Below are 14,949 nucleotides of genomic sequence, written 5' to 3'. Positions count from 1 at the left end.
TTCTATGGACTCAGATTTCCTCTCTAAATTCCATTTTGTTCAGTTCTGCCCATTGTTTTCTCGTTAAGAGCAAGTCCGCTATTTTTTCTAGTGATCATATACTGCTTTTCATGGACCCGGAATTGCATCCTATGTATGAATTGAATGTTCCATGTATGTCTCTACATTGTACATTCGTACTTGTAATATGTTCAAAAGTGTTTTGCTCACACCGGGGTTAGAATGCTTTGACTGCAACTTGAATTTCCACTCCCGTTCACGGACAGGCACAGTCAATAAAATCTGGAAAGTAGATCCCTCGGAAGCACGAGAACAAGGCAAAAAGTGAAAATTGCAGACTCGGTTTGATTGAGTCTGTTCATGTCGAATCTGCAACAGAATAATTGTTGTGTTGAATAACCTTTGAAGTTTCTATCTATGTTTTCTTTAACCCAGTTAATAAAACTACCGTAAAAAGACAAGGAAAAATATCAAACAGGGGAAAAAACAAAGACAAATATCAAACAGAGAATGCCACGCACCAAAAACGCAGCCTCCTCAAAACGAAACCCACAGCAGGCAGCCATGTTCCAAAAACGCAGCCTCTCAAAAACAAAACTCACAGCACACAGATGTGCACACTTCCAACAAACACACACACGCATACAAAGCAAACACAAAAGGACAAAATGAACAAATAAAGGAACACAGTGGGGCACCGCTTTGGAACGGTCACTGGCAAAACCACCACTGGGGAGCTTAAACACGGCACAGTGTAAATAAAAGTAATCCCGCCATGTGAATCTCTAACACACGCAATGAAAACAAAAAGGCATGGTTAGTCTTAAATGTGAGGGTACTTTCAAAAGAGAGCAAATGTATCCATCAGTTATACGTTTGTGATTTATCATACCGTTATAGAAAATTGCAATTAGGAATTCATTGTATAATATTGCATAAGGAATGTGCAGTTGTTCACTGTAAAATACAAAGCATGTAATTAGCATTTAGTAATTTACGATGAATGCATTGTATCCTAATTGAATATAGCTTGTTTGTAACTTTTTGCAGCGTACAAAAAAACGTATTAATGTGTATCAACACTGTAAACTGTTTTAGAAGACTTAAAGCTCAGGCGGGTAAGTAAGTGACATCAAATGATAGATAATATTCATTCAGGAATACCACAGAAAAAGAAGTACAACTTGCATTAATACACCACCTAAATGGTTGACAAACAGTGGTCTCTTTACGCAAATGGTCTTTTGATTACAATTACAGACTGTACAACACATTTTTACTCATAAACAACACAAAAGGGCACTGAGAAAGTCGTCTATTAATCAAAGTATTGTTTAAAAGACAAAGTCTCTCGTGCAAGATTTGAATGTACAGTTTTTGCTAAGACAAAATTCCTAGCACTGACGTTTGCAGAAAATGAGAAATAAGCAAACTTTTGATATTTAAGCATAAAACATAACTTAAGAGTTTGAAGCTGATTTGACTTCTGTTACATCAAAAGCTCGTTCTTGTGGAATGTTTACTATTCAAGTAGCAGTATTATGTATCTTAACATTTTTGTAGGTTTAGATGTTCTATGAAAAAAAGTTGCAATGGGTATAATAGACTTTCAACACTATACTTATCAGTTAAAATATACCACAATATAAACAAAAGCATTTAATCTAAAACAAAAGCCTACTGTTTACCCTATTCCAGGCTTTAGGTTTGTTATTCATCATTCCTGAAATAGCTTTTTTTTAAAAATAATATGATTATCACATTACCATAAAAAGTGGTAAAATTTCAATATTATCCTCCAAGTGAACTGTTTACGACTTTGTACGGTACTCAATTCATTCAGACCGAATCCTGTCTTGAGTCTTGGTAAAGATACTACCCCATCCCGCTCCTCCTGCAGTCTTTTCTCCAAGACTAATGACTGGTTTATCCAATCTCACGTCACAATTTAGATAATGCATATGTAGAAAATAAATGTAAGAAACTCGAATTGGCTTTTATTCCATGAGGAAGAATTGACCTCATGACCGATATTGCAGAAAATCGATATCAGGGGAGACAACAGCTATTTGGTATTGGTAACATATATTGGTAACAGGTGACCGGTATTGCGATGTCGACAGCTACTGCCTCCGGGTGTTGTCACCTGGATGTTTATTTCAATATCAAGTGTAATAAAAGGGAAGGTTTTTCATAAGATAATTAAACAAGCTTCAATTATCACTGGAGTTACAAATTATGGAAAAGGGATTTTTCATTAGAAATAAAAGAAGTCATTTTTATCAAATGAATGTTTAATATGTAATTTTCTGAACCTTAGCATTTTTAACATGTTATTTTATAATAATTAAATTTATTTTTATATCAATAGACCATATCTATCAGCAATAAAAACCATATTTTCATATAAAATTATTTTCATACATATTCTTATATAAAGGATTGTATATTTTAACATGTTTTCGAAAAACAATGTAACAAATCGGCTGAACATTGCTATCTGTAAACCATTTAGATTCAAGTTAAAGGCAAATATCGATGAAGTCTTTTATTTATTTATTTTTTTCATTTTCAACCAAATCTGAAATGTAAATGACCCTTAATCTCTAGAAAAAAGGAGGTTCGTACCCATAGACACATCCTTTTATATTTATATAGCACTAGCATTGATATTTTTACGGCGTCTCCCATATATAAAATATGCTGTCGTTGAAAAATAAAATCTGACATATATATTTAAGAAATATGATCTGATTTTACATTGTTTTAAATAACGCTGTCTTTAATGTGTCTTTATGTCACAAAAATACATACGTAAGTTATTTTGTTGTTGTTGTTGTTGTTTTTTAAACAGCTGTTTACAATTTATAATTACACAGGTGTAGGTTTTGAATTATTTTAATCTGAAATGGTTGAACATCACACGTATATCAATTCAGTAATTCTTAACATATAGACAAAATAGGAAGTTTAATGAATCGAAAATTATGGTATGTTTGTAAAAAAAAAAAAAAAAAAAAGATAGTGGCAATCAGCGTGGTACAGGTATTTTGCCGTATCCAGGCAGACATTATTCATTTTAATATAACTACACATATTCCACCAATATATGAAAACTGTTTGCAAAATAAAAAATATGCAAAAGATTAAAATCGCATGATAATTTTACCTTGTAATTACAAAACAAATACCCGTATTAAATTCAAAACGCAATTATAGCCTTATCAGTATTATAATCGTCTGTGTTGTTTTAACGTTCCTTATTTAGAGGTAATTGGCAAGTTTTATTACATGTCCAATAAAAAGGATTTATGCGTGATGCATACAACATTTTATTACTTCTATATAGAAATTTGTTTCATGTAAAATTATCTTGAATTGAACATGTACAATAAATTATGAAAGTAAGTTAATCACGACGACATTTATGATAACTGAAAAGATCATGAAACCAGGTAAAATGTTCACGAAACAAAAATATATCATTAAGTTACTGAAGTAAAATTCAATTCTGTTTTAAATGCAGATATTATCGCATTGCAAAAACATTCTTGTACACAAAAAAAAATGCTCCGGATATATTTTCCAGCTTTAATTTGATCAAGGCGGACCTTGAAATTTATTTACTCAAATTTATTAAGTAAAATATGTACAAAAAATTCTGTATTTTACTTTTTTACGACAGTTTGCATTTGTGACCCAAGGGTCGATAGGAAAGCTATCTCTTTTAATGTTTAATTGACATAATTGGCATAATTGACACTTGATATTTAAATGTATATGAAATAAGGTGAGAACAACAACATAAGAAGAAATGCGCATCTCTTTCTTTTTAGAACCGAAATATTAAAATGCAATATTTATCTTATATTGTTTTTACTCGCGAAGTAAAATTACATTAAATGATTAAATCATTACTTTAACCTTTTGATCACAATACCGCATGTTCACGCGGCATACTATAATATCGTCTGCTTATGACGCTACAACAACAACTTCGCGCTGAAGTTAATTTTTCTTCGAAATTAGTGGAAATAAACCGTCTGAGAACGAATCAAATTTTTATTTCACAAAAATGAAATAAATATCATTCGAAAGATAAATTCAATGAGAGTAGGAAAGTTCTTGCACCTAAGCTTTCATATCAATGGTTTTATACAAAAAAATGCTTTGAAGAAACGCATGTATGAGATTTTTGCACATTTTATATGGAAACAAAGAAGGGAAAAAATGACGAAATGATGGCATCAAACTTCATGCGAAGAACGAATCAAAAATTAAGATAAAATTTAATTAAAAGAAACCTTGTGATGAATCAAATGTTGAACTTTGGTAATATGTTTGCACCTAAGGTTTCTTATTTTTAGTAATTTTGTTATTAAGTAAAATGTGTACATGCCCTTCTTATTTCTATATAGAAAATCTGACCGCTATCGATTATTGGCCGGAGGAATATTCTTCGGTATGCATTATCGAATAGCGCGGGATTCGAAAACAAGGAAGTTATATGTTGTGGAAATAAAGAACAATTCACTTTGTGTGCATTTGGAAGTGTTTAATTGTTATGTTTATCTTACATAAAGACCTGTTACTTCACACATTCCCTGCATGAATCTGATTAACCTGTTCAGCTGTTTGAGCTGCGGGTAAGGGTATAGACCTGAATGAGTTAAGTATGTTGCAAATCGCGCAATAACGCTGCCGGAATTTGTTTAAACATAATGATATCTTTTTTTGCATATCAGAAGGACTAATTTAAAATCTATCCTTCAAATTACTTATCTGTTTCCTGTGCAGCGGTATGTCTAAATTCCAACAGACAAAAGAGGCTTGATTGAACAATGTTTAGTTGGTAGTTAACATATTTTCAGAGCTTTCAGGTGCATAAAAATCAAGTTGGTGTCTGATCAGAGAAGCAATTTGATTGATTCTATTCAAAGCTCTCGACGCTGGGAAATTTTTGAATCGAATATAATGATAAGAATATGCAATTTCGCGGAAATTCATTTTGCGAGAAATAAGAAGTTCAATCGGGCGTAGACACATTTATATTGCGGAACTTGGGAGTCTGTAGCAATTTCCAAGTATATTTTCAAAAGATTTTAAAATTGTGAAAGGAAGGCATTCTGAAATAGAGAATTAGTGAGTTTATTAGTTGCATTTTAAGGCGAATCGACACAAAAAGGTCATTTATCGCTGAGAAAAAGTTATACTGGAAAAAAAACATCTCTGAAAACATTTTATGTAAATTAAAGATAAAGATCATTTGTAAACATAATGATATCGCAATAAGTGCCAATAAAATGTTTGATGTTCAGATTTTACGATAACTGCCTGTCTGTTTTAAAAAATACAAATGTCAACTGGTGCTTGACATGGTACACATTCAGGTTTTCCTCCCTTCTTCAGAAAAAGCAGCACGGTCCTTTAAATCATCGTTCGAGCCGTCTAACAGTATATAAATTGGGAAATAATTCGTACAAGTTGATTTGATTTCACTACATTTGGTTTTGAATAATTCGTGGTTTGTTTCAAATTTGTAAGGGTAGTTTTATCGTATGGAACTGAAGGCAGTAGGAGGTTCATGGTGGTGTGTCCAGAACTAAATTGTATTTTATATCACTGGTCGCGAAATCAGTTTATTTCTCTCATACAATTCGAAGAACTTCAGTTTCAAATGATTTTATGAGCATTATTAGATTTGTTAGCAGCCACCCTCAAAGCATATTTCTAATTTGCCTCAATCAACAAACTTTCATCTAAGAGCAATACGAAATACTTGATTACGAATGGTATCCAACCTGTGTAAAAATGATTTTCTTGCCAAACCATATTTACAACTGTAATCTAACTTAGATCTTAACAATGCACCACAGAGTCTTGATTGCGGAGGGTTCCAAAGTCGGTATTTGAAACTACCTTTAAAAGGTCCAATGACTTCTAGCATTTCGTTTCAGATATTTTATGTGATATAAAAAAGATTTTTTTTCAAATATAATACAAAACAACTTTGGAAAATGAGTCTTCTTTGGCTAAGTGGCTATTTAATAAATTGTTGATCGAAGGTTTTATATATTCTGTAAATGAAAGAATTATGTCTCTTTGAAACATGCAAAGAATATATATCCAAGCTCCCTTTGCTGTACCATACTTCTATATCTGCTTGTGAAGTACATTTTTGTTCTTGATGTTGTATTCTTATTGTTTAAAATGACGAATTTAAATGCTTAATAATTTGTCTTTCTTTAAAAAAGAATGATTGCATTATCTTGCAGGCGGGATGTATAGAATTTATTTTCAAAAAACACACATTTATGATCAATAACGTACAAATACTTGGGAAATAAACGGTAAGAATTAGCTAGATAGATAAAATACATAAGTCTATATTGATTTTTAAAGGAGTTGTAAGATGTGCATAAATGACATTAGGTAGCCCATAAAGTGGGGACTAAGGACTGAGCATGGAAACCGATACATCACATTACCCCCCTCTGACTGAGGCAAAGTTCCATCTGCCTCACAAAAAACTATAGATTAAAATGCATATCAAGTCAACATAAGTTTAAGTACACAAGAAAGTCAATTCCTTCCAAGATTCATAAAGATAATGAATATCATGAATATAAGAAGTTTTCTAAAGTCATAATTCTGAGAAAGTTTAAGGTAAAGTTCTCAGCGTTAATAAATTCCAATATTAAAAGAATATAAAGTTTAACAAAGTGCTCATTAGTTCAAACATTGTTATAGAAGCGTCCGCTTCACCACCCATATAAGTTCGTTACTGAACTTGATTGCCTGCTTCACCATCTGACAAAGTCTCTTCCCCTACCCCTGTAAGTATTTCTTCCTTTGTACGTGCTGAACGTTGTTCTTCTCTTTTCATCTTTATGTTTACTCCGTTCAGTAGATGACCTTGATCGCTCCTTCCTACTCTCTGTGTTTGCCTCCTTGTCACGTTTACTTTTTGTTCCTTTTGTTATTGGATTTGATCTTTCCTTTTTGTCTTCTCTGCTTGCACTACTCGCCTCTTTCTCGGGATTAACATTTGTTTTCTTCAGTTTACTGTCTTCGTTGTTACTGGACTCAGATCCCTCCTTTTTGTTCTGACTATCACGCTTGTCCTCGTGACTCTTCTCCCCCTTTCCTGTTTTCTTTATATCGATCTCCTGCCTTAAACTTCTAACTTATTTTCTAAAACTTTCTAGACTTTTGTAAGCTACTAATGAGGCCGGCATTTGCTATCACCTGTTCTCCGATTATTGCCCCTGTCTTTCGAATAATCTCTCCCAGGTGACTGGTGAACCTTCTCTGTCTAATGGCTTCTGCATCGTCACTATCACTAGATGAGCTACTACTTGAAGTAGATGACTCTCTATTTGAGGCTGACACATCTCTGTACTTCTTCAAACTCTCTGCCTTACTCTTTTCCTTGACCTTGATTCACTTTCCTTTATCTTTCGCTTCTGTCTGTCTGCTTCTTCCACACTCTCGTCACTAACCTCTTTTCCTTCCTTATCTGATTCCAGGTGTCCCTTATCACCTTCCTTCCCTCCGTTAGTACATCCTATCCCGGATTCTTTCACTACACCCTGATTAAACCCTGTTTCAATACTTCTAGTGTCAGTTTCACCATCTGTCATCTCTTCGATATCCTCATTATCTTATATCCCACTGGCATCAACATCCAACATAAACTCCCCGCCTTCGTTCAACGGATAACCCATGATTTCCGGTCCTGTCAGTGCAGCTTTCAACTGATTAAATACCTCCTCGCACTTACTGTCCCATCTGAAGGTCACATTTTTCTTTGTAAGGTCAACTAAAGGTCTGACCATAGTGGCGAAGTTTTTCACAAACTTTCTATAATAGCTCTCTGTAGCTACAAATTACTTAACTTGCTTAGGGGTCTGTGGGGTCTGCCATTGCAGTATTTTAGAAATATTGACTGGATCTGGTCTCACACTTTCACTTGATACAATATGTCCCAAGAACGTTACTTCGGTTTCATCTGTTTCGCGAAGCTAGAGTTTCAAAACCTTGATATCCAGACCTGCCAATCTTCCTGACCTGTAAATGGCTGTATCTTTACATGACCCACTGGACGTGAACGGTAGGTATCCTGGTATTAATATGGAGCTGTGCTGTAATGGTCTCCAGTTCCTGCTGCAGCATAGAACCTCCCTAGTTTAGCCCTGCCTCGAGGAATATTTGAATTAAAATTCACATCACTGCAAGCTTCGTCCGAGCTATAAACATATCGCGGTCGTTCTATAGTTCTTTCCATATCCCTCTCGGGTCCCTCATTTCTGTTTTGATTTTCGTTTCTTAGCGATTCATGCTCCCGTACCGCATCTCTCAAGAGCCCTGTTATACTACTCAAAAGCTCTGCTGCCTCAACATTTTGATCAGTGACCTGTGTTGGATGACCTTGAAATGAAGTGTTAACAGCTGTTTCTCGATATCGTACTGACTCACACGATGCCTCAGATATTAAGTCCATGTCCATATCATCTTGATTTAAAGGGCTTCAATTGTATGCATGAAAAGAATTTGACGCTCCATCTCTGTTATGGTTGTTTAAAACAACCTCGCTATCGTCTTGGCTTGAACTGGGATTACTCAGTTAAGTTGCCCCTTTAGTGCTTTCATTGCTTTGATTACGTAGACATTAGGCTCGAATCACTGGGCCTGTGGTGTATTACAGATCCCACTTCTGACACCAAAATTTATGTTGCGTGCCGCTGGCCGTTGTATTTTAGACAAGATACTCGTACTACTCTCTGGACGGTAACAGTTAGTATGCTTTCATGTGTTTAGCCAAATATGCATCCATATGCTCCACGATAATATAGATTCAACCACTAGAAGCTAAATATCATTCAACCTTGCAATGTCACAGATCTAAGCTGGGATTCTAGGCTGGACAGGGACAGTTTATCTGACAATATACCAGTATGCACAGACGGACGAACACACAGACAAACACTGATAACAAGTCTCTAGTGTTCACAATCTTGTAGACACCTAAATACAGACTATGGCACCAGGTTCACAGCTATTGCGGTTACACCTCGAGACATCTAATAAGTACAGACGGACGGACGGACAATGACTGATTCACAAAGATTGACTCCGCAGGGAAAACAATAAAGGACTAGATCAAAGTAAAACAAAAATTAAAATCAAGTCGGTAAAAGTTTAACGTGATTTATTCACAAGAAACCTTAACAAAATGACCGTATAAGCAACGAAAATTAACGATATGGCTGCGTGAGAAAACACCGCGAAGAAAACTTTATAGAACTTTTAATAGAGGGGCTGGCGCAGGTGCAAATATACAAACTTTACTTATAAGAATGTATTTATTCTATTAGCAAAACTTTTATATGAAAATTATTTAAAATATCTCAGTAATAAATATGGCCCGGAAATCACAAAGGCTAGATCTATCGAAAATATTCTACTTCAACTTCAACTTAAAAATACGTTTAGAAAAACAAAACAAAAAATAGAAAAAAGCTTTTAAATCTACTTAAAAAGTCTTAAAAGTAAAGGAAAATTTCGACTAAGGTATTTTACTTGAATTTTAGAAATGGCCTGTAACAAAAGAATATTGTCTGCGGAGTGCCGCTTTACTGTCGGACACAACGTTTTATATCGTTCTGCTAACTGTTTACTTACAGTGTTAGCAAAATGTTAGAACATGGAAAAATTGTAAGCAAAGGTGCTCCGAAAGGATTGCTAACACTGCTAACAACAAAAAAGTACATGGTTGGAGGCTTAAGAATAGCACCCTGTGCCGCCAAATTACACGTGCACATTTTATTTAATTATACAAGTACATAATAACGAGGGGAAAGTAAATATGATGCGGTCTTAAAGTAATTTCATACAGTTTACTTTATTAAATGTAAGAAAAACGCCCCTGGATACCTCACGAGGTAAAGCGAAAATACATGACGTCATGACTAAAGTGACGTCATAAAGAGCAAATACAGCACAATATGGCTGCCAACGAATACTTCCGGGTTTATAAAATACACATTTATGATCAATAACGTACAAATACTTGGGAAATAAACGGTAAACATTAGCTAGATAGATAAAATACATAAGTCTACATTGACTTTTAAAAGAGTTGTAAGATATACGTGCATAAATGACATTAGGTAGCCCATAAAGTAGGGACAAAGGACTGAGCATGGAAACCGATACATCACAATATAATATGCTTTTTGAAAACTGTTGCAGGGACCCTGGGTTTAAGAATTCAAATATTCCCCTGTCATGGCTTTGATGCCTACGTTAACTCAACAGCGCTATCACCTTCTGGATATTGAAATAAGATGTTTTTAACAATCTAAAATAAAATATTGCGGGACACATTTTCTACGGTTGCGGCCACACCCGTATATACCGGTATAATAGCTGCAGTATGAGCCCCATGAAAAACGTACGCTATGCAGTATTTATTTTTCATTGTAAATTCAGTTTAACCTGTTTATAGCAGCCTCCGAAGGAATATATAGTAAAGTGACTATGAACGGCTGATCACGGCATCCGGGTTGCCGACGAGGGCATGAAATCTATTCAATACATCATTATGCTTATAATGCACATACTGATTATTGTTTCTAATGATGTACATATTTTCATTGTTGCACATAAAAGCTCTGTATGGGAGAGACATGCCGAGACTTTACAACATAAGTTTTAAATGACAATTATAGCACATTTCGATGAATTTTTGGCTGTCCGCTGACCGCATTAGACAGGGCTACGCTATATCAAGGTTGTTTGTTTTCATAGACATTTCAATAGTCGGACATGAAGATGACGTAAAATAAAGTAAGGAAACAGTAACATTTCGAGAACTTAATTCAAATGTAGTTTTCATATTAAATAGAATTGTGAGAAAATGATACATAGTGGTGTATCATGAATTTAATTTCCTGATATAGTTTCATTTATGGAAGATAAAAAGTGTCCCAGTGACTTTCGAAAACTGACTGCCTTTCATAATGTATTCATACACGTCCTGAAGACCCTATCACAGAGGAAAAAGGAGCGTCTTACTGTAGAAAGAAAATGAATGTCAAAGACGCGACGAATCTGAAGAGGGTGGTTGCAATTGCTCTCTAATTTTCGGTAAACACTTTGGGGCTTTTCAGCATTATATTTTTTTTCTGAAATTTTTTTCAAAATTATCAAAATTCATTAAAATGCATGGCTTTAAAAGGTATTGTTTGGATGAGAACTTGTTTCAGAAGTATGTCAATATTATGCAGAAATTCTGTATTTCTGGGCTTCCAATACCCCAGCACAATAATGATTTGAATCCGATTCAAATTCTATGTAATATAATGACAGTCACAAATAATCTCATAATGACTTGAGGAATTACTTGATTGGACACCAAATTATTTACTGATCATTGCGGGTGCTAGACGATTTTTTTAAAATGAATATTCCAATCAAATAGGATAAGTCATCAGGCTTAGCGTTCATTAAGCGGTTCTTTAGAAGGTGTTTATGAGAGGAATAGCGACTGGTGAAACCATGCCTCTTTAGACGGGATTATTATTAGTTACAGATAATAACAGCAACTGCATTGAACTGTAGTTCAATTGAGGCTGTTCAAATTTGTCACACTAAGAATACCTTAATTATCAAAACAGATATCCTTTCCTATTTTCAAATTCTTCAGAAAAGTTGTTGCTGAATAAAGTATTTGGAATGAAAATGTTTGAAAAGAGTATGTTTGCTTTGTACATTGCCGGGTCATCATTGTTCATATATTATATCGTTGAAAATGAGATTGCCACCCGCCCGCTTAGCTCAGTAGGTAGAGCGTTGGTCTACAGATCGCGGGGTCGCGAGGTCGATCCTCGTGCGGGGCGTATGTTCTCCGTGACTATTTGATAAACGACATTGTGTCTGAAATCATTAGTCTTCCACCTCTGATTCATGTGGGGAAGTTGGCAGTTACTTGCGGAGGACAGGTTTGTACTGGTACAAATTCAGGAACACTGGTTAGGTTAAGATATTGGACCCGTAATAGAATACCTCCTTTTTGAAGAGTATTTAACTCCTACCATAAACCTACTTTGACTGCAATTTTCAGGGGGGCGTAGGTTCAAGCCTCACTGGGACCAAATTTTTTTCCCATATTTTCCTTTTTTTCTAGTAAGATTTTACTTCTTTCAAGACTTGTTATGGATATATTGTACAAAAGTGGAAAATTTTCATTTTGTGAGTGATTTCTTGTTGTCCAAAGTGAATTTACCTCTGAATCAGGAGGGGTATAGTTAGACATCTTTAAAAATACTGAGTTACTTGCGGTAAAAGTTCTCTATTTTGCCTTCATTCTTTAGGTTACATATTGTTGAAGAAATGCAGGTAGGTTTTACTTCTGTCCCACGGTTATTTTTTAATGAAGCGAGCAAAATTCAAAACAGACCCACAGGATTCGACCTTAACTTTTCAATGCTGGAGTTAGAATTCTGTCTCATTAAATCTGTTTATTTGAGGCATCCTAGTAAAAATGATATTTACAGTTTTATTTTATGTTTTATAATTATTTAACAATAGTTTGATGTTTCTCTCATCAAAATTAATGCTGTAATGAATTATCTGCAAATGTTTTAGACAGTGGCCACCACACTGAAATTTGTCTCTACTTGAGCTTGAGGAAATACCGTAAATTATACAAAATTTACAAAAAACGGCACAATAAAAGTTGTTTAAAATTTGCAACACATTGCGAAACACGGTCAGCTTTAAGAATATACCAAGCAGATGCCATTCTTTAAACATTATTATTAGGGGTCCAATACCTCAACTGCCCGCCGTTATATGACTGAAATACTGTTGAAAAACGGCGTTAAACCCAAATCAAGCAAGCAAGCAAGAAAATGAGATTATACAGTTCCATATATATAATTTTATATACTACAACTTAACTTTAAAATAATAATGCGTAACTTAGTTATAAATCTATGACCTGTCCTGATTTTATGCCCACCAAATTTACGTGCTGAGGTTGCATTCTATTTCATTTCGTATTTGATTTTGATTTTGTAGTTGAACTCAACATTTACACCTGATCCAAGCTAAATACATTGATCTGAGAAATATATCATATTCAGTAAACAGAAAATGCTTTTATTGTCGAGAAATATCTAATTAAGATTTTGTGTTACGTCATAACATACCTATCATGAAAGTAAAACCGTATAGAATTTCAATTAAAACGAAATAAAATGCGAATACGTTTAAATACAAAACTTTGCATAAATACAGTCTGATTGAAAAATAATACAAAACAACGTGTCACAAGGTTAAAATTATGTCATTTCATTAAATATTACAAATCCTGGTTTCCCGTCCTGCACAAATTCAGTTTTCTGATCAAAATTTAGATATTAAGGAACAACGCAGATTATTTTTCTTGAAGATCAAAAACCTATTTAATATGGCCTTATCCATTAGTTACCGAGATGTACTGAACAATTGTTGCAAGTTCGCTGGCAGAAAGCTGTTATTCAACATACCTTCATAAAATCAAGTATTCTGTTTATATTAGTCCTCGGACGATCATAAAATACAACGAATAATAACCAATTCTCATAAAAACGATTTATGACCGTACTAAATATGCTATTCAGTTTCATTGTACAATGACATATTGTTCTTTTATGTCTGTCAGTTGCGGAGAAACGTCTTTATAGACAAAATGAGAAAATATATTACAAACAGGCATATAACTCTTCTTAATCATGTGCGGTTACAACATGAACCGTTAAAACCTTTTCCTGTTTTATTTATTTTGATGTGAATACCTTTGTGCACGGATCATTAAAGTGTTCTAGTATGATATAAAATTTAGAATAGAATCAAAATATTTTCTTGACCTTATTAAGATATTTTGTAGATACGAGCACACAACATTTTTAAATACAGACAAACAGACATTTTATTTCATTCCAGTTAGGCTAATAAGCCCATAATGGTATACATCACAACAGTATCGAACAGTACAAACATATTATATGACCATTTTGTGTCGATTCGCCGTAAAACCCAATTCACTCACAAACATATAACGTGACGTATATCCTAACGCAGCAACTAAGTTCACATACATATGCACATACAAGTTACACGTCATACAGCTATTAAGAAATGAAATTTATGTTTAAACAAGCAAAATAAAGTACTCTTGTATGTCATCAACAGTTTACTTTCTCACGCAGAGAAGGTCTGAGCTTATTTCTTATGCTACAATACCTTCCTTGATATGAATATATAAAGCTCACAGTATTCATTTTGCTGTACCTATTGAGAACAATACAGTCAGGATAAAATGTCTGATTATTCATAAAAACTCCACATTGCATGTTAATAGCAAATAATACATATTTTATTCTATTTCAATAAATTACTCAACGTTACACGAAAGTTATGGAGAACAACAAAGCATCTAACATGTGTGCGGGGGCAGTATTACATCAGTGCCCTGACTATAGTTTGATTGTGAAGTACGACTGTGCGTGTAATATTAAATCACTGGGAAAAAAAGCTTTACTTAAATTTTCCTTAAACAATAGGAAAAATATGCTTCAAATGATCATATAGTTTTCGTTTATGCTTTATGCTCAATACCTTGCAATATATATACAAATCTTTTGTATGATATACTTTTTAAATTATCTTTACGTTCTTGAGTTTCTTAAGTCAAAAACATGATATGTATACATACCTAATTTTTTTAACAGTGTTTTGTTCTGGGAAGTTACTAGCTCTACAAACTTATACATACTAGGTCTTGTCCAAAACCTTTTTGGTATATAGTTTTGTCTAATATCTTGGTATAAACACATTCAATAAGAAAATGATATTCATCTTCTAATTTGTTACAAATTTGACATTTTCTATCGTATAATG

At 33.9% G+C, this 14,949-nt stretch overlaps 1 protein-coding gene across 1 annotated transcript; it reads right to left on the bottom strand.

Moving 5' to 3' along the window:
* Positions 1 to 6,803: 6,803 nt before the first annotated feature.
* LOC123560665 (uncharacterized) lies at positions 6,804 to 7,643 on the bottom strand. The gene is made up of 2 exons (XM_045352831.2): positions 7,425 to 7,643; positions 6,804 to 7,169 (listed from the first exon to the last, which is right to left on the bottom strand). The coding sequence occupies exons 1-2, from the start codon at positions 7,641 to 7,643 to the stop codon at positions 6,804 to 6,806; spliced, it is 585 nt and encodes a 194-aa protein (XP_045208766.1).
* Positions 7,644 to 14,949: the final 7,306 nt, after the last annotated feature.

Source organism: Mercenaria mercenaria, chromosome 10 (genome assembly GCF_021730395.1).
Source record: "Mercenaria mercenaria strain notata chromosome 10, MADL_Memer_1, whole genome shotgun sequence".
Classification (NCBI taxonomy): domain Eukaryota; kingdom Metazoa; phylum Mollusca; class Bivalvia; order Venerida; family Veneridae; genus Mercenaria; species Mercenaria mercenaria.
Note: the sequence above shows the minus strand (reverse complement) of the source record. Positions and strands in the feature narration are given on the sequence as shown.